This window comes from Geotrypetes seraphini, chromosome 14, assembly GCF_902459505.1.
Source record: "Geotrypetes seraphini chromosome 14, aGeoSer1.1, whole genome shotgun sequence".
Classification (NCBI taxonomy): domain Eukaryota; kingdom Metazoa; phylum Chordata; class Amphibia; order Gymnophiona; family Dermophiidae; genus Geotrypetes; species Geotrypetes seraphini.
In genome coordinates, this window is record NC_047097.1 from 379,739 (window position 1) to 402,092 (window position 22,354).

The 22,354-nt window shown below is 45.4% G+C and overlaps 2 protein-coding genes across 8 annotated transcripts in view; one reads left to right on the top strand and one right to left on the bottom strand.

The window, feature by feature from the left end:
• Positions 1-1,319: 1,319 nt before the first annotated feature.
• The window catches only part of CLDND1 (claudin domain containing 1), a 67,593-nt gene continuing 46,558 nt past the window's right edge, over positions 1,320-22,354 (bottom strand). The window contains exons 1-6 of one of the 5 annotated variants that reach the window (XM_033919582.1): positions 20,333-20,466; positions 19,815-19,915; positions 16,141-16,453; positions 15,084-15,191; positions 6,796-6,933; positions 1,320-3,806 (exon numbers count right to left, since the gene is read on the bottom strand). In XM_033919582.1, the coding sequence (XP_033775473.1) occupies positions 3,586-3,806; positions 6,796-6,933; positions 15,084-15,191; positions 16,141-16,438 (765 nt within the window). In that variant the 5' untranslated portion in view covers positions 16,439-16,453; positions 19,815-19,915; positions 20,333-20,466 and the 3' untranslated portion in view covers positions 1,320-3,585. Of the gene's footprint in view, positions 3,807-6,795; positions 6,934-15,083; positions 15,192-16,140; positions 16,454-19,814; positions 19,916-20,084; positions 20,270-20,299; positions 20,467-22,354 lie in introns of those variants that run through there. The other 4 variants (XM_033919580.1, XM_033919584.1, XM_033919581.1 and 1 more) reach the window with 4 other exon arrangements.
• LOC117348016 (claudin domain-containing protein 1-like) overlaps positions 20,650-22,354 on the top strand; it is a 53,411-nt gene continuing 51,706 nt past the window's right edge. Inside the window, exon 1 of one of the 3 annotated variants that reach the window (XM_033919588.1) lies at positions 20,650-20,766. The gene's annotated coding sequence lies outside the window, so the exon portion shown is untranslated. The remainder of the gene's footprint in view (positions 20,767-22,354) is intronic. The other 2 variants (XM_033919590.1, XM_033919593.1) reach the window with 2 other exon arrangements.

The window sequence follows — 22,354 nt, forward strand, 5'->3', positions numbered from 1 at the left end:
GTTAGGCGCAAGTAGGCATGATCAAGATGCCTAACTTACATAGAAACATGATGGCAGATAAATGCCAAATGGCCCATCCAATCTGCACATCCGCAGTAACCATTATTTCTTCCTCTCTCTAAGAGATCCCACGTGACTATCCCAGGCTTTCTTGAATTCAGACAGTCTCAGTCTCCACCACCTCTTCTGGGAGAATGCTCCATGCATTTTCCTTAGATTACTCCTGAGCCTATCAAGACTCGACTCATACACATTTACTGAATATGGGCCTTACTGCCTACAAAAAGGGTGGCAGTAACTGCTCCCTCAGTAATTTATTTTAGTGCCTGTAGGCTAATGACATGAAACAATGAATTGTGTGCTAACTGTAATCATGAAAATGAGGAAAATGACCTTAAAATGCCTTAGTGCCCCCAAAATTTTAACACTGCTGACAAGTTGTGGATATTCTCATTGGAAAAAAAAAAATCTTGTGTTGATATTTGGAATAATTTTGTTGCACTTATCATAGTCTGATGGTGGCCAGTCCATTTCACTTAAGTTGTGCTTCAAAACCACAATCAATGCTATTAGTGCTTCTCAATTGTTGCTTTCAAAACAATAACTTAATTGTAAGCAAAATCATGGAAGGCTCAAAATTGTGCTATACGAAATATATAAATACTGCTCGCACTAATCTCTGACTCACTACAAGGGGGTGCTGAAAAGTTCTCAGCCCACCAACCAACTTTCTAAATTCTGAACGCTATTTTGCCACTGTAGCTGAAAAGAGTGTTATCTTATTTTGTTAAGTGCCAATTTGCAGAAATGAAAATCTATGTTTTTGACATTTTTATAAATGATATTGCTGAAGGATTGTCGGGTAAAATTTGCCTCTTTGCAGATGATACCAAAATCTGCAATAGAGTAGACACACCGGATGGTGTGAATAACATGAAGAAAGAACTAGCAAAGCTTGAAGAATGGTCTGAAATTTGGCAGCTAAAATTTAATGCTAAGAAATGCAAGGTCATGCATTTGACCTTAAAAATATAGGATGAGTACAGAGAACCACCTTGTCATGATGAAACACAGTGAAAGGTGAATCAGCAACTAATGCTTGCAGCTCACTGACTCTTCGAGCAGATGTCAGGGCAATGAGAAAGACCACTTTCCAAGTAAGATACTTCAGATGAGCCGTAGACATTGGTTCAAATGGAGGCTTCATCAATTGAGCAAGAACAACACTGAGATCCCAAACCACTGGAGGCGGTTTGAGAGGAGGTTTGACACTGAAAAGTCCTTTCATAAATCTGGAAGCCACCAGATGAGCAGAGAGGGGTTTCCCTTCAATAGGCTGATGAAAAGCAGTAATTGCACTGAGATGAACTTGAATGGATGTAGACTTGAGGCCAGAAGTAGACAAGTGCAAAAGATAATCCAAGACAGAAGCCAAGGAGGTATCTTGAGGCTCCATGTCATGAGAGATGCAAAATGTAGAAAATCTAGTCCATTTTTGGTGGTAGCATTGTCTAGTAGCAGGCTTTCTAGAAGCCTCTCAAATGTCTCTTACAGGTTGAGAAAACTGAAGAGGAGTTATGTTGAGATGTACCTCCCCTCTGTCTCCTTCATCATCAACATTATTCTGTGTCCCTATCTCCCCTATACCCAGTGTCAATCCTCTGTGTCCATATGCCCCCCTCCCAAGTCTTCTGCGTTCCTCTTCTCTCTCATGTCTAGCCATCTTCTGTGTCCATAGACCCTCTTGTGTCTGGCATTGCCCCACTCACTCACTGTATCCATATGCCACCCCCATAAACCATCCCCTGTGTCCCTGTTCTTATGCTCCCATCCATACCCGCATCTCTCCTCTTTTCGTATATCTCCCTGTGATCAGCTTCTCATCACTTACTCTTTTACACCAAAATGTCTCTCACCCTTTCTTTCCTCCCTCCCTCTACTGTGTTAAATATTTCACTCCTTGGCTCAGCATCTCTTTGCCTTCCCTCTCCCCCTCCCTGCAGGTCCAATACCTCTCTACCTTCTCTCAACACTCCCAAAGGATACAGCAACTCTCTCACTTCCCTCTAGCCCCTCCTCTCATGGGTCCAACATCTCTCTCCTTTCCCTCTAGCTTCAGCTCTAAGCTACAGTACCTCTCTCTTCCCTTCAACTCTCAGCTTTAGGTTTAGCACCTCTCTTTTCCCTTCAGCTCCAGTACCCCCTCCACATCAGTATCTCTCTCCCTTCCCTCCAACCCCCCTCCATTGGTCAAACACCTCTCTTCCCCCAGCCCAAATCCAGCACCATCTTTCAGCTCCAGCTCTGAAGACAGCTAGCAGCCCCCTCCCCTCCTTGAGTACATCAATAGCGGCAGGTGACATCTCCCACCATGGTTCAGCATCTTCTCCCCAGATCCCCTTGCACATACTAACCGAACGAGCCATCCAGGCCATGCCGAAAAATCTTGAGAACCCTGCTCGGAGGCCTTCCTTTAGCCAAAGAGCCCCTCCTTGATGTAGCTTCTGGTTTAGCAAAACTGGAAGATACATCAAGGAGGGACTCTTTGGCAGAAGGAATGCCTCAGAACAGGCCTATGATTATCTTTCATCATCATCGGTGCAGCTGGCTCCTTCAAGTAAAACCACCGCCATGCTGAAAAATCTTTAGAGGCCTGCTCCAGGTTTTCCTTCAGCCAACGAGCCCTTGCTTGATATAACTTCCGGTTTCACAAAACCGGAAGTTACATCAAGCAGGGGCTTGTGGGCTGAAGGAAGGCCTCGGAGAAGACTTCTCAAAATGTTTCAGCGTGGCGTTGCTGACTCAATCAGATAAAGTAGGTGCAAGGGGAACTGGGGAGTAGATGCTGAGCCAAGGGGATGTTGCACACCAATGTTGCACACCTAATGCAAGGTCGTTTACCGTTCTACCGGGGCGGTGGAAGACCTTGCTCCTGTTCTCGCTGTAAGTCGGCTACACAGTTTCCCGATTTTGCAGGCTAACCATGGGTTGCCACGGTTCACCACGAGAATCCTTCACCATGTTATTCTCTAATCTACACGTCAACGTAAAGTTTCTAAAATAAGGGCTTATATTTATTAAAGTATGTACATGATAAAGTTCAGACTGGTCCAGCTGTGATAAACAAGAAGCATGCAGCCTTCCCCACTGGCTGATGAGTTAAAACACCACAAATGTCATCAGTTTTCTTACAAGGCTCTGTGCTACAGAAAAACATTTTAAATGTGAAATTCATTTGAAAAATACACTGAACAATAAAAATGTCAAAATGAACATTTTCTCTTTCGGAGTCACTCGGAGCTTGACATTTCATGGTAGTAATACAGTAATCTACGCAGCAGCAACTAGGTGTCAGGACTTCTCCACAGATCCTTAACTCATTTGTACAAACAAGCAATTCTTATATCCTTCATTTGCATAAAAACAATCCCATTAAGCTCAGGTGCTAAACGTATTCTTTCTGCAAAATACCTGGCTGCTGATTGGCAACTTGTGCTTGCTTCCAATAATGAAGTCCACAGTGTGAAAAGAGTGCTGAATGGTTTTGTATTATGAAGAGGCAGAAAGAGAAAATACCAAAGAGTTTTACGCCACACGGTACGCCTTCAGGAATGTGTACTCCTTGCGGTTGGTGCGTGCAGCCCAGATGAAGAGAGCAGCTGCCATGAATTGCAGTGGGGCAGCAACACAGGCCAAACAGAAGGACCAGCCAAACTCTCCTTGCACATCCTCTGGAATAGGAAGCTTTTGATGCAGGAGCTGCACACCAGTTGCATAACATGCCACAGATCCCAGGGTGCAGATACCTGCCAGGGAAATAAATGCCAGTGTCTGTGAATCAGTGCATTTACAGAGTTAAGATTTAGAGAATGACACGGGGACAAATTTGTCCCATCCCCGTGAGATTTGTCGCAGTCCCTGTCCATGCCCCATTCCTGTAAGCTCAGCCTTAACCGCACAAGCCTCGACTACTTATGATTTTAAAGCGTTCAAGGCTTGTGCAGATGAGGACAGAACTTGCATAAAGTGAATGATATAGTGTGCCAAATTATAACCTACATCTGAAAATTTAACTGCATGTTCTAGGATAAAGAGATAACTGAAGAAACTTGTCCTGGAGAAATACAGAACTGAATGCTGAACAATGAAAACTGTGCGATACTCTGACAGCCAAATCCAGCCTGATCTAAGGAAAAGAATAAAAAAAGAAATGATTTCATTTTTCCCTTAATAGTATAAGTTCAAGATAGGGGGAGGAGGGATAACTTAAAAGCTTTTTATTAATGGGAAGAAAGATAGGAAAGTATTTATTAAATGATATAAGTGTTTAATACATAATATGAAAAGGGTGGGAGGGTGATAAACTTTATAATTTGATTTATTGTTGAATATTAAGTGTTTTATCTAAGTTTAAATGATTGTACTTGGGTGGGTGGGAAGGGATTCTTTTATATTTATATATTTTAAGGATTATAAGTAAGATTGTTAAGTGATTTGTTAAAAATTTTTCTGATTGATTATTATACACTTGTTGTAAGATTTGAAAATGAATAAAGTTTAAAAAAAATAAAATAAAATAAAATAAAAAAAAGATTCTACTTGTTGATACACTTATTGTAAGTTTGAAAAATGAATAAAGAATTTAAAAAAACAAAAACAAAGAAATGTTAGCTGGATCCTACCTACAGGACTCCTGCAACCTCCAGAGACTGTTGCTGGAAGTCCTGGAAGCCATTTTGATGTAGGAGCCGTCTGTGCGCAGGATCAAGTGGGAAGTGCTCATGCACCCAGTACCCACCAGTGACACAGTGGGCCCAGGAGGGGGAACTGTCAACAGTGGGTAGGTCAAGGAGGGGGGTCACTGAGTGGGGGCTGTTTTCAGCTTCGGTTTCTGTTAAAACTGAACGGCCAATTTTGATCTGGAGAGGGAATAGTGCCCAAAATACATTATTCATATTCAGCCAAAAAGTGAACACGAATAATCCAGGGCTCTTCTGTGCTCCTAAAATAAACACAATCTCCAATTTCATGTTGCTTCTTTCATTAATTGTTATGTTAAAGCTCAATGCCAATTATTCGTATTCAGTATTCAAGTTTCATGAACATTTGATTAATCGCCTATCTTGAATACTAAGCGATGTACAATATGAAAAAAGGGGGAATATACATTTAAAATCATAAACCAAATACATGGACAAAGACAGTCAAACAAAAAATGAGAGGAAAAGGGTTGAACTACAAGAAAATCAAGAAAAGAGAACATAAAGGGGAAAAACAACAGGGAGGGGGGATTTCTTCATAAGAAAGAGGTAGGCTAATATCAATACTCAAAGGCATGCTTGGCCAACTAGTACAGCTCTAGTCCTTTCCTCTAAGAAATTCAACTTCCTAGATTTATCATTGGTATTTTTATCTCTAGACATATACGTGTGCTATTTTACAAACCTGCACATTGAAATTTTCCATTTAAGTGGGGGATTGAGAAGACAACATATCCCAAACCATCCTATTCAGCACTGACAATTTTTTATAAAATTTTTACATACTAAGGAGCAGCTGTATATCCCACATTAATCTTGATGATCATAAATGTGCCTTCCTCTTCTGAAACGGGGAAGAGAACTGTATATTTTGGTCTCACTCTTGTCCTTCCCAAACTCTACCCTCTTGCCATATGCACATTTCGGCCTGGATTCTGTATAGGATGCCTGGTCTCAGAAGCCGACGGGCGTCCTATACAGAATTTCGCCTAAAAAGAACCCGATTCTCTAACCGACATCCATGTTACAGACGCCAGTTTTAGAATCGGATCGCCGCTGAGCTTATCACGGCAAGGGATCTCCCTGCAATTATAAGTTTTCGTTCCCCCCCTGAACAATCGTTTGCAGGAAGGATGCCCAATCCCTCCTGCCGGAACCCCAACCCGTAGATAACAGCAGGAGGGTGCTCAATAGGCATAGGCATATGGGCCAACCTAAGATTCCAATTGGCCCAGCCTCCTATGGGTAGGGCCTTAGGTGCCTGAGCCAATCAGGCCTTAGGCCCCTCCCTGGTGCATTGAATAATGCACCGGGAAAGGGCAGGCCCACCTTATTCAGACAGAGGGAAGACCTGTCCGGCTGGCCTTCAAAAAAGGTTAGAGGGGGGTGCGGGGTCCGGGTGTGGAGGGGTTCTAGTGCAGGTGGGGGGTCTGGGGAGGGCGACGCGATCTGCATGGGTGAGGTTCGGGCAGGGGTGGGGGTTCCGGCAGGAGGGATTATGCATCCCTCCTGCTGGTGATTGTTCAGGGGGGACAGGCGGCTGTGACCGCTAATCTTATTGTGACAGGGAAATCCCTTGCCATGATGAGCTCATAGACTGCATGTATGTGTTTCCCACTGGCCTAGGGAGACACGTAAGGCCATCTAAGGCTACTTCCGTGCCAAACCACACCTAGCCTTAGGCGAGCTTAGGCGGGGTTGTGCGCCTCCCTAGGCTCCTGGAGACGCCTACATTGGAGGCAGCCTGCCTCGGGAGCTTTTTTTAAAAAAATGTTTGTCCCGATTGGCTTGTTAGACAGCGGTAGGATGCCTACCTCCGCCTACAATTGGGACGCCGTTTACAGAATCTGGGCCTTCATGTGTAAATCTCCGTTTTCTATAGCAGAATTGATATCTATTCAATATACAGTATATGTGTAAATTGTAAATAAAGCTTCTAATATAAAGGCCCTAATCTATTAGTTTGTGTCTAGCGATTATTGTCACTATTGATTCACTGTTCAGGAAAATCTGAGCTTTTCACCATAATCTTTACCTGCAAGAAAATGAAGTACGCCAGTACCAATGGTGGGATAGAGACTGTGACAGGCACAGGCACAGATTCCAATCAGGGCCCCGAAGCACATCAACCCCAAGCTGACAAAGGGCAGCAGGACCTGACAGCGCCAGAGATCTGAGAGACACAGGAGAATTAATGCCAATCGCCCAGAGAATCCATCATACCCCACTCCCACACACACATCTCATTCTGATCTGCTTTCACACACTATGCTCTTTGACTAACCCCACCTAACGTTTGAGATCTAATTCTCAAAACCTCTTGTCTATCCCCTCAGCTTATTATAGACAGTTCTCTTCTACCCATCATTGTGCTTAGCTCCCTCTCTTTGGAATTCCCTACCTCTCCAGCTAAATGCTCTGCCGGTAGATTTGGAAAAAACTATGATATAATATACCTCTGCTGACTGGGAACAGTTAATTGTATGTTTTTTTAGATGCTTTATCTGCTGTAAATATGACACAGGTGGTGAAGTAGGATACATACTGGATTTGATTTTTCTCCTTAGTGCATGGTCACCTATGGGCTAAGTCGCCCCTATAATAGTACTAATACCATTTTTTCCATTCATTTTTCATATATACACACACAATATAATCTTATTAACAATACATAATGGTTAACCACAAAATTAAACTACACAAAGCACACTGTATGTATGCTTCTCAACATTCATTCCTACCAGAACACAGATAACCCCTATGCAAATACGGGACCGCAAACTAAAAGTACTAATATATATAAACGAAACCCTAAGATTCAAGACTCTGCATGCAGTACAACCTCAGAGAAATTGAAACAAATGCATTTCTTCCTGAACAGTGCAAAAAATAGACAGCAGATATAAATTCTCACAATTGACACAATTCAATCACTAAATTAAAAATAAAATCATTCCCTCTTCTTTGTTGTCTCCCTCCCTCCATGTGCCATCACTTCATCACGGCAGTTGGGTGAGGCTGGGTGTCCTGCCCTCTCTTGTTTACAAACAACGCCTTGAGAAAGTCAGCTGTCTCTCTCGTCTTCCTCCCCCTCTGCAAGAAACATACCAGCGCTTCCACCTGGCCATTTTATGCTGCTCGTGGCTGGCTCCCTCTTCCTCACTTCTCCTCTTTCTCACTGCTGGCACAAAGTCACGTGCGGCGGCTCCTCACGCATCATCCAGAAGCTTTTTTTCTGACGTTGCGACATCAGAGAGAAGGCTGCCGGTTCAGGCGCAGAATGCACGTAGAAGCTGATACAGCCTGCAGCTTTGTGCACTGATCTCCTCAGGTCCAAGGCACATTCCGGCAGGAAATTTCTGCAGACCGACAATGGTCCGAGAACCGGCGGTTGAAGAACACTGCTCTAAAGTATCTCCTGAGGAACTACTTGATTCTATTTTCCTTGCCCATTGGTTAATACCAAGTTATGATAGATCAGTACATATTAAATCACCTAGAGGCATTAAAAATGTTTGAGGTACATTGTTAGATGATATGGCTGGGTTGAACAACATTGGAAAAAAGTAAGATGTGGTTAGAGCGGAGATTGAGGATTCAAGCCCTGCATTGCTCCTTGTGACCCTGGGCAAATCACTCAATCCTCCATTGCCCCAGGTATGTTAGATAGATTGGGAGCCCACCAGGACAGATAGGGACCAATGACTGAGTGCCTGAAATTAACAGCCGGTATATAAATAACCAAAATAAATAGATAAATATGACACTGGTAAGGCATTCAATTTTCACTTGCTACTTTTCCTTAGTTTAACTCTGGATTAAGTAAACTAAAGGAGTGAAATGAATCAGGCAGAAAGAGAGTGGAGAAAAACTGCTGGAATATGTCAGTCATTGTCAAGGAGAGAGCTCTAGACCTATTATTAAAAATGGATTAACAACAAGCATAGGACTACATGCAGATTTGGAGCTTGTTGGTGGCAACGATAGACCTTGTACCATGGACATGAGTTCACAAAACTATTAATGCAGGGCTCAACAAATCACGGGCACCAAATTGCATACTGGCGCCCTGGATTTAATTGTGGTTTTCTTTCTTTTTTCTGCAACAATACCCACAGTACTAGGAACTTGAGCCGTGTATTGCAAGAAGCTCGGGAGTCTCGCAGTACTTGAAAATGCCAAGATCAACCCGAACTTCCTGTACTTACACAAGAGCTGAATTGCTAGGAAGCATGCTATCTCCTTTGTAAAAGGCTAACTGCAAAGTGAAGGGAATAGTTAGGGGTTGAGAGAGAATGAGTGAACGCTCAGTGGGGTTGAGAACGAGAGAATTTAGTTTATTGGTACTTGATATTCCACCCTTCAAACAAAATCAGAGCAGTGTAGAAAAAGAAAAGAACTACAATAATTGATAGGAAAGAGAACCCCCCCCAAAAAAAACAAACAACTAGCAATTACTTCTGAGAAGGGCAAGCTTCCAAAACTAACCCACTGAGAAAAAAATGGGAAGGCTAAGAAGAAAAGGTGAGCCTTCAATAGTGCATAAAATGATAACAGGAATGGCACAACTTCTCTATGAGGAAAGGCTAAAGCGGCTACAGCTCTTCAGCCTGGAGAAGAGACAGCTCATGATAGTGAGCTCCACTGAGTGGAGTAGAAAGAGTAGAGGTGAATCGAAAGAGTAGAGGTGAATCGCTTATTCACGCTTTCCAAAAATACTAGAACTAGAGGGGCATGCAATGAAGCTACTAAGTAGTAGATTTAAAACAAACCAGAGAAAATATTTCTTCACACAACGTGTAATTAAACTCTGGAATTCGTTACTGGAAAATGTGGTGAATTCAGCTAGTTTAACAGGGTTTAAAAAAAGGTTTGGATAATTTCCTAAAAGAGAAGTCCATAGACCATTATTGAGATGGGTTGGGGAAATCCACTGCTTAAAAGTTGTTTTACTACTTAGGATCTAGCCAGGTACTTGGGACCTGGGTTGGCCACTGTTGGAAACAAGATACTGAACTTGACGGTCCTTCGGTCTGTTCCAGTATGGCAATTCTTATGTTCCATAGAAACAGAAAAATGATGGCAGATAAAGGCCAAATGGCCCATCCAGGCTGCCCATCCTCAATAACCATTTTTAATTCCTCTAAGACATCTCACGTACCCATCCCAAGCTCTCTTGAATTCAGACAATGTCTTCGTCTCCACCACTTCTTCTGGAAGACTGTTCCATGCATCTACCACCCTTTCTATAAAAAACGTATTTCCTTAGATTACTCCTGAGCCCATCACCTCTTAACTTCATCCTCTTATTTCAGAGCTTCATTTAAAATGAAAGATTCGATTCATGTGCATTTACACCATGTAGTTATTTAAACATCTCTATCATATCTCCTCTCTCCCGTCTTTCCTCTAAAGTATACATATTGAGATCTTTAAATCTGTCCCCATACGCTTTATGATGAAGACCACGCACCACTTTAGTAGCCTTTCCCTGGACCGACTCTATCCCACACAGGCATCTAATAAACAAACTTGGTGCCCTTGGGATGCGCCTAAAGTGTCAGACTGGATCAGGAACTGGTTGAGTGGAAGGTGACAGAGGGTAGTGGCCAATGGAGATCTCTCTGAGGAAAGGAATGTTACCAGTAGTATACCTCAAGGTTCGGTACCTGGGCCTGCTCTTTTTAATATTTTGTAAGCAACATTGCTGAAGGGCCAAAAACTGCAATGATGTGGTTAACATGAGGAAGGACCTACCAAAGCTTGAAGAATGCTCTGAAATTTGGCAGCTAAGATTTAATGCTAAGAAATATATGGTCATTCATTTGGGCTGCAAAATCCCAAGGGAACAGTACAGTTTTGGAGGTGAAGAACTTTTGTGCATGAAAGAGGAGTGGGGCTTGGGAGTGATAGTATGAGATGATCTTAAGGTGGCCAAACAGGTCAAAAGAGAGACGGCAAAGGGACCAAGATGGCGTTGAGGGCAGATGCAAGTATAGAGCATCTTCGAGGATGAAATCTTGACAGATGCCAAAACTTACCTTAAAGGTTTTTTCCTTCTTGGACTATGTGGAAGAGAAAAGGAAGTGCCCAACCTGGTCCTCCAGCAGCCAGGAGCTCACAAGGACTCTTTCAGACAACTATCCCTGGAATAACTCTGTGCCATGTGATGGAGACGTCATCGGTTTCTAGAGAAATGCATGAACCAACGGCTTCAGCAAAGGAAGATCTTGCTTGACGAACTTGCTGCACTTCTTTGAGGGAGTAAATAGGCAGATAGACAAGGGTGACCCGGTCAACATTGTATATCTGGATTTTCAGAAGGCATTCGACAAGGTTCCGAATGAATAACTACTTCAAAAAACTGTGAGCCATTGAATCAAGGGTGAAATACTCACGTGGATTAAAAACTGGCTGGCGGAGAGGAAACAGAGAGTGGGGGTAAATGGACAATACTCGGACTGGAAAAGCATCACGAGTGGAGTGCTGCAGGGTTCGGTGCTTAGACCCGTGCTCTTCAACATATTTATAAAAGGCCTGAAAATTGGTACGACGAGTAAGGTGATTAAATTTGCAGACGATACGAAGTTATTCAGAGTAGTGGAGACGCAGGAGGATTATAAAGACCTGCAACGTGACAAACACGCTCGAGAAATGGGCTGCGACATGGCAAATGAGATTTAATGTGGATAAGTGTAAGGTGATGCATGTCAGTAACAAAAATCTTATACACGAATACAGGATGTCCGGTGCAGTACTTGGAGAGACCTCCCAGGAAAGAGACTTGGGAGTACTGGTTTACAAGTCAATGAAGCCATCCGTGCAATGCATGGCGGTGAAACTAATGCTAGGAATGATTAAGAAGGGGATCATAAACAGATTGGAGAAGGTTATCATGCTGCTTTACTGGGCTATGGTATACCCTCACCTGGAATACTGCGTCCAGCACTGGTCGCCGTACATGAAGAAGGACACAGTATTACCGTATTTTCGCGGATATAATGCGCACCATTGTAAAACGCGCACAGGGGTATAGCGCGCAGAAATCACGATGCTATGTACAAAAACTTTTCTATACCGCGCTCAGGCATATAACGCGCATGCTGCCCGACTCTCCTCTGGCCACCCCGACTCTCCTTTCGCCCTCCCCGACTCTCATCTGGTTGCCCCGACTCACCCTGACTTTCGGTGCACTGCCCCGACTCTCCTCTGGTTGCCCCGATCTGCCTGTCCCCCTTGAAGATCTGCCTGTCCCCCTTGAAGTCCTGTCCCCCCTTGAAGGTCTGCCTGTCCCCCCTTGAAGGTCTGCCTGTCCCCCCTTGAAGTCCTGTCCCCCTTGAAGGTCTGCCTGTCCCCCTTGAAGATCTGCCTGTCCCCCCTTGAAGTCCTGTCCCCATCCTGAAAGCCTGATGCCCCCCCTCGACGTCCGATTCTTCTCCCCCCTCGGCAGGACCACTCGCACCCCCACCCCGAAGGACCGCCGACTCCCCGACAATATTGGGCCAGGAGGGAGCCCAAATCCTCCTGGCCACGGCGACCCCCTAACCCCACCCCGCACTACATTACGGGCAGGAGGGATCCCAGGCCCTCCTGCCCTCGACGCAAACCCCCCTCCCCCCCAGCCGACCCGCGACCCCCCTGGCCGACCCCCACGACCCCCCCACCCCCCTTCCCCGTACCTTTGGAAGTTGGCCGGACAGACGGGAGCCAAACCCGCCTGTCCGGCAGGCAGCCAACGAAGGAATGAGGCCGGATTGGCCCATCCGTCCTAAAGCTCCGCCTACTGGTGGGGCCTAAGGCGCGTGGGCCAATCAGAATAGGCCCTGGAGCCTTAGGTCCCACCTGGGGGCGCAGCCTGAGACACATGGTCGGGTTTGGCCCATGTGCCTCAGGCCGCGCCCCCAGGTGGGACCTAAGGCTCCAGGGCCTATTCTGATTGGCCCACGCGCCTTAGGCCCCACCAGTAGGCGGAGCTTTAGGACGGATGGGCCAATCCGGCCTCATTCCTTCGTTGGCTGCCTGCCGGACAGGCGGGTTTGGCTCCCGTCTGTCCGGCCAACTTCCAAAGGTACGGGGAAGGGGGGTGGGGGGGTCGTGGGGGTCGGCCAGGGGGGTCGCGGGTCGGCTGGGGGGGCGGTCGGAGGTTCTTGGGGGGGGGCGGTCGTTGGAGGGAGGGGGGTTTGCGTCGAGGGCAGGAGGGCCTGGGATCCCTCCTGCCCGTAATGTAGTGCGGGGTGGGGTTAGGGGGTCGCCGTGGCCAGGAGGGTTTGGGCTCCCTCCTGGCCCGATATTGTTGGGGAGTCGGCGGTCCTTCGGGGTGAGGGTGCGAGTGGTCCTGCCGGGGGGGGGGATGTATCGGACGTCGGGGAGTCGGCCGGGCAAGAGGGCTTGGGCTCCCTCTTGCTCCGATCGTGGATGCGGGTGCGGGTGGGAGCGCGTGCGAGCGGTCGTTCGGGGTGGGGGTGCGAGCGGTCCTGCTGGGGGGGTGAATCGGGCGTCGGGCGGGGTGGGAACTATGTTTAAAAACTTTTGTATACCGCGCTCAGGCATATAACGCGCGAGGGGTATGCGCGGTACGTAAAATCACGTATAACGCGCTCGTTATATCCGCGAAAATACGGTACTCGAAAGGGTCCAGAGAAGAGCGACTAAAATAGTTAAGGGGCTGGAGGAGTTGCCGTACAGTGAGAGATTAGAGAAACTGGGCCTCTTCTCCATTGAAAAGAGGAGACTGAGAAGGGACATGATCGAAACATTCAAGATAATGAAGGGAATAGACTTAGTAAATAAAGAGGTAGAGAGAACGAGATAGATTCCGTACAAACGTACGGAATTTCTTCTTCACCCAGAGAGTGGTAGAAAACTGGAAAGCTCTTCCGGAGGCTGTTATAGGGGAAAACACCCTCCAGGGATTCAAGACAAAGTTAGACAAGTTCCTGCTGAACCAGATCGTACGCAAGTAAGGCTGGTCACAGTTAGGGCACTGGTCTTTGACCTAAGGGCCACCGCATGAGCGGACTGCTGGGCACGATGGACCACTGGTCTGACCCAGTAGCGGCAATTTTTATGTTATTATGTTAAACCTAGTTTGGAACGGGTTTCCCTGAGTCCGGAGCAGGGCCAGGCTCCTATCCAACCCGAAAGAGCCCAACATGTGTGGAGGTAGCTCACTCCCCCCCCGAGGAGGAGTTGGCACCAAGCCCTGGAGGAACAACAGGAGAGAGGTCGGTGGTGAAAGTTGAGGCTCTGACATTGGCACCCTGCGAGGAAGCTACAGGAACTCTGCCCTTCCAGAGAGAGAACATATAATTTGGAGAGTTAGTAAAGCCTGACATAGTCAATTTGGACGGTATACCCATTCTCCACTAAGCTGCTTGCTATAGATAACTACAGAAGGGAGCAAAATATCTGTCTCAATAGGCAAGGCTCATAATGTTATCGTAAAAAAGCCTCCCATAAGGCTCTCTCTTTATAAGGTTTGCGTTGCAGGCTAAGGAACATTTTGGTAGCTCCTTTCTGAACTGCCCCAATTCTCTCAATGCCTATAATTCATTCTGCAAATTCAGAAAATACCATGCTTCATCTCCAAGTCATAATCATATACAATAATAATAATAATAATAACTTTATTTTTATATACCGCCATAATCTTACGACTTCTAGGCAGTTCACAATAAAGAGAGCTGTACAATCAGTGAATTACAATCTTAACAATCAGCGAACTACAATATAATATTAACATGTTACAGTGAAGGGGCTGGGTGGCCAGCGAATTTCAGAATACAAATGGAGAGGAAGGCACTGAACAGACAGAGAGTACAGAATACAATTGGAGAGAGAGCGTAGAATCAGCATGAAGAGTGAAAGTTTTTTAAAGGAGGGAGTATTTTGACTAGAAAATAAATCTATTAAACAGAGCAGTCTTAATTACTTTCAAAAAGGCACCGTAAGTCAATCTGGCTTTATCAATGAAGTCGCCTAGCCAGGTTTGCTGTCTGCTAGCTTGAAACTTAAATTTTCTTTCCAGAAAGGTTATGTATTTGCAGTCTGTGATCTTCGGGTAAGCAAAAAGATTGCGATTTCTGGTTGTCCTTGTGGGAGTGTATAGTTCGAAATGAGGTGAGAGATAGTTGGGGGCCATTCCCCACACCAGTTTATAGCAGATATATGTGCTCAGAAACATAAACTAAGTCTGAGCCAAGCCATATTTTATGTGGATGCTAAATACTTCTAGTTGCACAGAAAATCCAGACCAGTATAACACATACAAATTACAGGAATGTCTTCATGCATACTTGACAAAAACCCACAGCTCATACTCACAAGTCCGGAGCAGGTCTGGATCAGTGTTGTGGTTCCCAGGCTCTGTGTATTTCTTCATGAACTGGTCAGAGAGAGAGAAACTGACACACTCTGTAATAAAGTCAGGATCTGTATCGAAGAACAGAAAATCTCTCATCCAATGCAGACTGGACATGTCCATGTGCAAACCCACCACCCCACTTTTAGTAACAGGTACTATCAATGAATTTTCCAGACTGCACTGCTCCGTAGGATTCCCTGGAAATCTGCAGATATGTTTCTCAGCACCTATATCAGTAATGATATTACAGAGGGTCACCCTTTCTCTATAATGTGCCAGGAAAAGAGAATAGATTAATAAGACAAAAAGGATTTGTTTGGGGGACCTCATCTTGAGTATTGAGTTCAATTCTGGTCTCCTTATCTCAAGAAAGATATAGCAGCACTAGAAAAGGTTCAAAGAGCGACCAAGATGATAAAGGGGATGGAACTCCTCTTGTATGAGGAAAAACTAAAACAGTTAGGGCTCTTCACCTTGGAAAAGAGACAGCTGAGGAGAGATATGATTGAAGTCTACAAAATCCTGAGTGAAGTAGTACGGGTACAAGTGGATTGATTTTACAAAGACTAGGGCACACTCGAAGTTACAGGGAAATACTTTTAATACCAAAAGGAGGAAATGTTTTTCACTCAGAGAATAGTTAAGCTCTGAAACGCTTTGCCAGAGGTTGTGGTAAGAGCAGATAGCATAGCTGGTTTTAAGAAAGATTTGGACAAGTTCCTGAAGGAAAAGTCCACAGTCTGTTATTGAGAAAGACACAGGGGAAGCCACTGCTTGCCCTGTATCGGTAGCATGGAATATTACTACACCTTGGGTTTTGGCCAGGTACTAGCGACCTAGATTGGCCACCGTGAGAATGGGCTACTGGACCATTGGTCTGACCCAGTAAGGCTGTTCTTATGAGGGGTGAAGGAGATAATGGAAAGTGGGAGGAGGTCTGTAACAGAGGTGAAGGGGAGGGAGAAGGAGTAGAGAATTATTACTGAAGATAACAGGAAATTAAAGGAAGGAACATACCTGGCAAACGGAACCAATGTGAATGCCTGGAGACAGTAATGCATCTCCGCCATAGTCCCAGTGTGCCATTGCAGTGGAACAGTACATCCATATAAGTTTTCTCATCGGCCTCCTCGCTAGTGAAGTCTTCCAAAACATTGCGCTCCCCAGTGGTCTCACTGACATTTATGGTTGATAACGGAGAGCTGTGGTACTCATACCAGAAGTCAGTGCCAACCGATGCAGCCACATAAATGGTAGAGATGATACTGAGGACACAGGCAATCACCAGTGCCGTAGCAAAGCGGTTATCCATCATGGTGCCAGATCCTCACTATTGTACAGAAAGCCAGGTTACAATCTACCACACCTAGCCAGTTAGACTTTCAAGACAACCACAATGAATATACATGAGATATCTGCATATGTTGGAGATCCACTGTATGCAAATATATCGCATACATTTTTATTACAGTAATCCTGAAAACCCAACTAGCTAGGTGTGTCTCCAAGAAAGCACTGATAAGCATCGAATTAGACTGAAAGGGATCTTATGCGGTTATCTATTCCAGTGTTTATCACAGACTTGGTTTTTAGGATATCCACTCTAAAAACTCATAAGACAGATCTGAAAATTTTAAATGTAGTTCAGTAAATAAATGATTTACAGTGGATTCTAGCAGCAGTCATTCTGTCCCCCAAAGGATGCCTTCTCCTCTGCATGGTTAACTGGCCCTACAAAGGGCAGGGCGCCACCATTTTGAAGATAACTCGGCTGGAGGCAGGCTTTGAGGTACAGAAGTCTGGGGGTGCCACTAGACACTTTTAGTCAGGGGTAGGGGGTCCATTGCATCACTCCAAGGGGTCCTTTTACAAAGCAGCGCTACTGATTAGCAGTACACTGAATGCAAAGAAGACCATTCAGTTGAAAAAGGGAGGAAGTGGAATCTGGAGCAGGGTGATGGGGATGAAATGAGAGAGGATGTGCCACAAGACACCCACTCCTCTTTGATGCAAAGTTTCTCGCATATAACCTTTTTTTTTTTCTGCATGGCTGCGGGATAACAACCACATTAACATGTATTTTATTGATGATAAAGTCATTACAAATATAGAACAGAACCATATCACTTAAATGATGTATAACATAAAACAGCAAACAATATAGAACTGATCATCATCAAAATTTTTGAATAATAAACATCTCAACCCTCACCCCTAGCCTCCCCATTTTTATACCTCTCAACCCCCGTCCCCTACTCTCAAAGCCATCACCTACTATGAAGTTCCAGGTAAAGGGATAGGCGGTTTAGCAGACATAGAATGTATATCAAATTTATCTAGCTTATTAAGAAAATAACTCCCTAGTCTGCCTAAGGATTTCTGTACAAAATAATACCCATGCCAAACCCATTTCTGCATTGCTATGCTACAGTAAAACTGCATTAAATTCACAGTAACCACATAGCAATTATTCTGCATCAGACCCTTAGCCATTGGCACTAGCTTTAACATAAGGCTCATTGCATTAAAGCTCTAATATTGTATTCATCCCTTCCCGTCTTCTGCAAATAGCTTCATTAGCATGTATTTACATGTGCTGTGCCCTGATGAGCACAGCTTGATCACATGCAGAACTCATTTCCATGTAGGAGCCACAAAAATTGGGAAACATGAGTGAGAGGAAAAGAAGGCCGCTTTGGTTCTCAAAAGCAGTAGCTGAGAAGACAGGTTGAAATCTGAAACTCATAAGTCTCAGATTTATCACTTCATTGTTAATATCTGAGCAGATTTCTGAGATCCTTTTTCCTCCTCTCTCTTGATCCCTTTCCTCCAAAGTACAATATACTATATGTTTTGCACAAATACATTTTCTGTATCAAGTGACTATTGCAATGCGCTATAGTGCTAAACACAAAGGATCCCTAAACCGAAAGAGGATAGTTTCAACACAAAACTCAGCAGGTCAAAAACTACATCTTCATTTAAGATTCACAGGAGTGGTGTTTGAATAGAAGCCCAGCAGTGGGGAAGGAAGATGATGCCGGATGGCCTTCTATGGTCTGTCTCTTGTATATGTCAAGACGGATCAGGGGGAGGGAGCTGGAGTTAGCTGTTATGGCAACTCCAGCCATGGGGGCAGTGTGTGGAGTGCTGTAGCCGATGTCAGACAGATCTTTTTCTCTTTTGTGTCAGTTGGTTTGTGAGATTTTGTACCCGTCTTTATGTGATATTAATTAGCCTTTAATTTTAACTTGCGAACGATACAAAGTTATTCAGAGTAGTGAAGACGAAGGGGGATTGCGAAGATCTGCAACGTGACATAATCAGGCTCGAGGAATGGGCATCGACATGGCAGATGAGGTTCAATGTGAGGCGGCGGCGAGAAGGGCGAACAGAATGCTAGGAATGATAAAGAAGGGGATCACGAACAGATCAAAGAAGGTTATCATGCCGCTGTACCAGGCCATGGAGCCCCCTCACCTGGAGTACTGCGTCCAGCACTGGTCGCCGTACATGAAGAAGGACACGGTACTACTCGAAAGGGTCCAGAGAAGAGCGACTAAGATGGTTAAGGGGCTATAGGAGCTGCCGTACAGCGAAAGATTAGAGAAACTGGGCCTCTTCTCCCTCAAACAGAGGAGATTGAGAGGGGACATGATAGAAACATTCAAGGTACTAAAGGGGATAGACTTAGTAGATAAGAACAGGTTGTTCATCCTCTTCAAGGTAGGGAGAACGAGAGGGCACTCTCTAAAATTGAAAGGGGATAGATTCCGTACAAACATAAGGAAGTTGTTCTTCACCAGAGAGTGGTAGAAAGCTGGAATGCTCTTCCAGAAGCTGTTATAGGGAACAACACCCTCCAAGGATTCAAGACAAAGTTAGACAAGTTCCTGCTGAACAAGAACGTGTGCTGGTAGGGCTAGTCTCAGTTAGGGTGCTGGTCTTAGACCAGAGGGCCGCCGCATGAGTGGACTGCTGGGCATGATGGACCACTGGTCTGACCCAGCAGCGGCAATTCTTATATTCTTATGACAGTATTATCCTGTTTTTGCTTATTATTGTGAAACCACTGTAATTTTGAAAAGACGGGATAACAAATTTTTAATAAACTTGAAACTTCTACGATCTGTGTCCTGAATATGGCAAGATGGATTGGGGGTGGGGAGGAGGAAGCTGGAGTTATCGTTACAGCAACTCCAACCATGGGGCAGTGTGAGGCAGTGCCGGATAGACTTCTATGGCAAAATTATACCTAGTCTTACCTCTCTTGGGGGGGGGGGGGAAACATCTTTGAAACTTAGCAAATAAAATTAATAATTACTGGTTTGTTGACTTAAGAATGAGTGTGACTGTTGGGCAGACTGGATGGACTACATAGATCTTTATCTGCTGTTATTTACTATGGTGCGCTAGCTTAAAAAATTACCGCCTGCTTAAAAAGAGGCGGTAGCAGCTAGCGCGCGCTATTCCGCGCATTAAGGCCCTAACACATCTTTGCAAAAGGAGCCCTATATTAGATCTTGTGAAATGGGATTAACTACCCATTTGTTCAGGATGAGTGTGGGTTTACAAGAAAGATTAGCAAAGTTAAGATATGTGGAAGAGAAACTACTGTGTTTCCCCCAAAATAAGCCCCTCCCGCCGTACAACTGAACCCCGCTAACCCTCCCACCGCGAGACCAACATACCTCCCTCCAAACAGCAGCGTCAGCAGCACTTTAAACAGACGGCTTCATGGTCTTCTCCCGCTGGGTCCTACCCTCTGCTGTATTTTTTGGTACATAGTTCCCTGGAGTGTATAAACAAATCAATAATAAAGAATTATGAAAAAAAAAAACCCCAACAACAAATCAATAAATAGAGTGTGTACTGGGGGGAAGGCAGCTGGGTAGACAGTGAAGTGCCCCATTGAGCACCCCAATATTAAACCCTAACTGTATCCAGGGAGAAGGGATTACCATTGAAAAGTTGGCTCATACTGTATCAGGAAAAGAGAGTATGGCTCATTTCCAAGCTCCCAAGTTTCCTTCATGTCAACCTTTTGGGACTTCTATGATCTTTTATGGTTCATTTAAAGAGATGTGCAGAAATGTCACTTTGACTTGCCTCCCCAGTCCCCGGAACACCTCGACTCAAACACCACAACGGGGGGGGGGGGAGGGAGAGAGCTCACCACGAGCACAGCTAATTAGCTCAGCAGCCTCACCCGGGAGGAAAGACCGTTAGCAACAGCACACCGGCCTCCATCAGCTGCTAGGCATCCCATGAGTCTAAGCTCCAGCGCTGGGACAGCTGGGAAATTGAGTGCTACGCTGCCATGCAAGCCGGGGAGCACCGTCCTACCGGACTATAACTCCCAGCAGCCCGTGCGCCATTCCTTTGATAAACTGACGGCTGCTAGGCATCCCATGATTCTAAGCAGCAGCTCCAGCGCTGGGACAGCTGGGAAATTGAGTGCTTCGCTACCATGCAAGCCGGGGAGCACCGTCCTCCCGCACTACAACACCCAGCAGCCCATGCGCCATTCCCCTGAACACTAAACGGTAGCCTTTGCTTCCTCGGGATTAAAGCGGTAGAAGGGGGTCACGTGTGTAGAACCAGCTGGAGTTGTGCTAGTGTTACTTTTTTTTAGCAGAAAAAGTAAGTAAAGAACCACAAATGTAAAATTTTCAGTGTGTGTTATGGGGGTGTGGGGCTGGAGCCTTTACACAACTCTGCCCCCCACCACCTACTTCTCTCTGGTTTCCTTCCTTCAAATTATACCCTAGTTTCTCTTCCCTGCTGTTCACCGCCTTTTCCCTTTTTAGGTCCCCAACCCCTGGTCTGCGAAAGATCCTCCATCCCTCAGCAGAACCCCAACTGCCGACCAGGCAGCACAACAGCCAGCTTTGCTGCGTGCGCTGGGGTCTTCCGTCTGCTGCCATGTCACTGATGACATCATAGTAACATAATAGATGACGGCAGATAAAGACCCAAATGGTCCATCCAGTCTGCCCAACCTGATTCAATTTAAAATTTTTAATTTTTTCTTCTTAGCTATTTCTGGGTAAGAATCCAAAGCTTTACCCGGTACTGTGCTTGGGTTCCAACTGCCGAAATCTCCGTTAAAACCTACTCCAGCCCATCTACTCCCTCCCAGCCATTGAAGCCCTCTCCAGTCCATCCTCCCCCAAACGGCCATATACGGACACAGACCGTGCAAGTCTGCCCAGTACTGGCCTTAGTTCAATATTTAATCTTATTTTCTGATTCTAAATCTTCTGTGTTCATCCCACGCTTCTTTGAACTCAGTCACAGTTTTACTCTCCACCACCTCTCTCGGGAGCGCATTCCAGGCATCCACCACCCTCTCCGTAAAGTAGAATTTCCTAACATTGCCCCTGAATCTACCACCCCTCAACCTCAAATTATGTCCTCTGGTTTTACCATTTTCCTTTCTCTGAAAAAGATTTTGTTCTACATTAATACCCTTCAAGTATTTGAACGTCTGAATCGGTTCATAGACAACAGCGCGAAAGACAAAAGCGCGCGCAGACAATTGAGCGCAGCGCACGCCACCACGCCGCTCTAAATTACAGTTTTTAGGGGCTCCAACGGGGGGTTTTGTTGGGAAACCCCCCAGTTTACTTAATAGACATCGCGCCGGCGTTATGGGGGGTTTGGGGGTTGTAACCCTCCAGATTTTACTGTAAACTGAACTTTTTCCCTAAAAACAGGGAAAAAGTGAAGTTTTCAGTAAAATGTGGGGGGTTACAACCCCCCACAACGCGGCGCGATGTCTATTAAGTAAAGTGGGGGGTTCCCCCCACACACACACCCCCGTCGGAGCACTAAAAACAGTAATTTAGAGCGGCGCGGCGGCGCGCGCTGCACTCAATTGTCTGGGCGCGCCTTTGTCCCGGCACGCTTTTGACCTGACACCGTCTGAATCATATCTCCCCTGTCCCTCCTTTCCTCTAGGCCAGTGATATAGGCAAACTCATTAGTCAAAAGAGCCAAAGATCAGCAGTACAACAATTTTTGAGAGCCATACCCCGTGCCCGCTTGCGCTACGATGGCTACATCAACCCGACTGACACACCGGTCAACTGCATGTAGTTGAAATCGATTCGTGGCAAAGCCTAGAGAATGACACAGGGAAAAAATTTGTCTCCAACCTCGCCCCATCCCCATGACCTTGGTCCCCATCCCCGCAAACCATCTGATCCCATCCACACAAGCCTCGAAT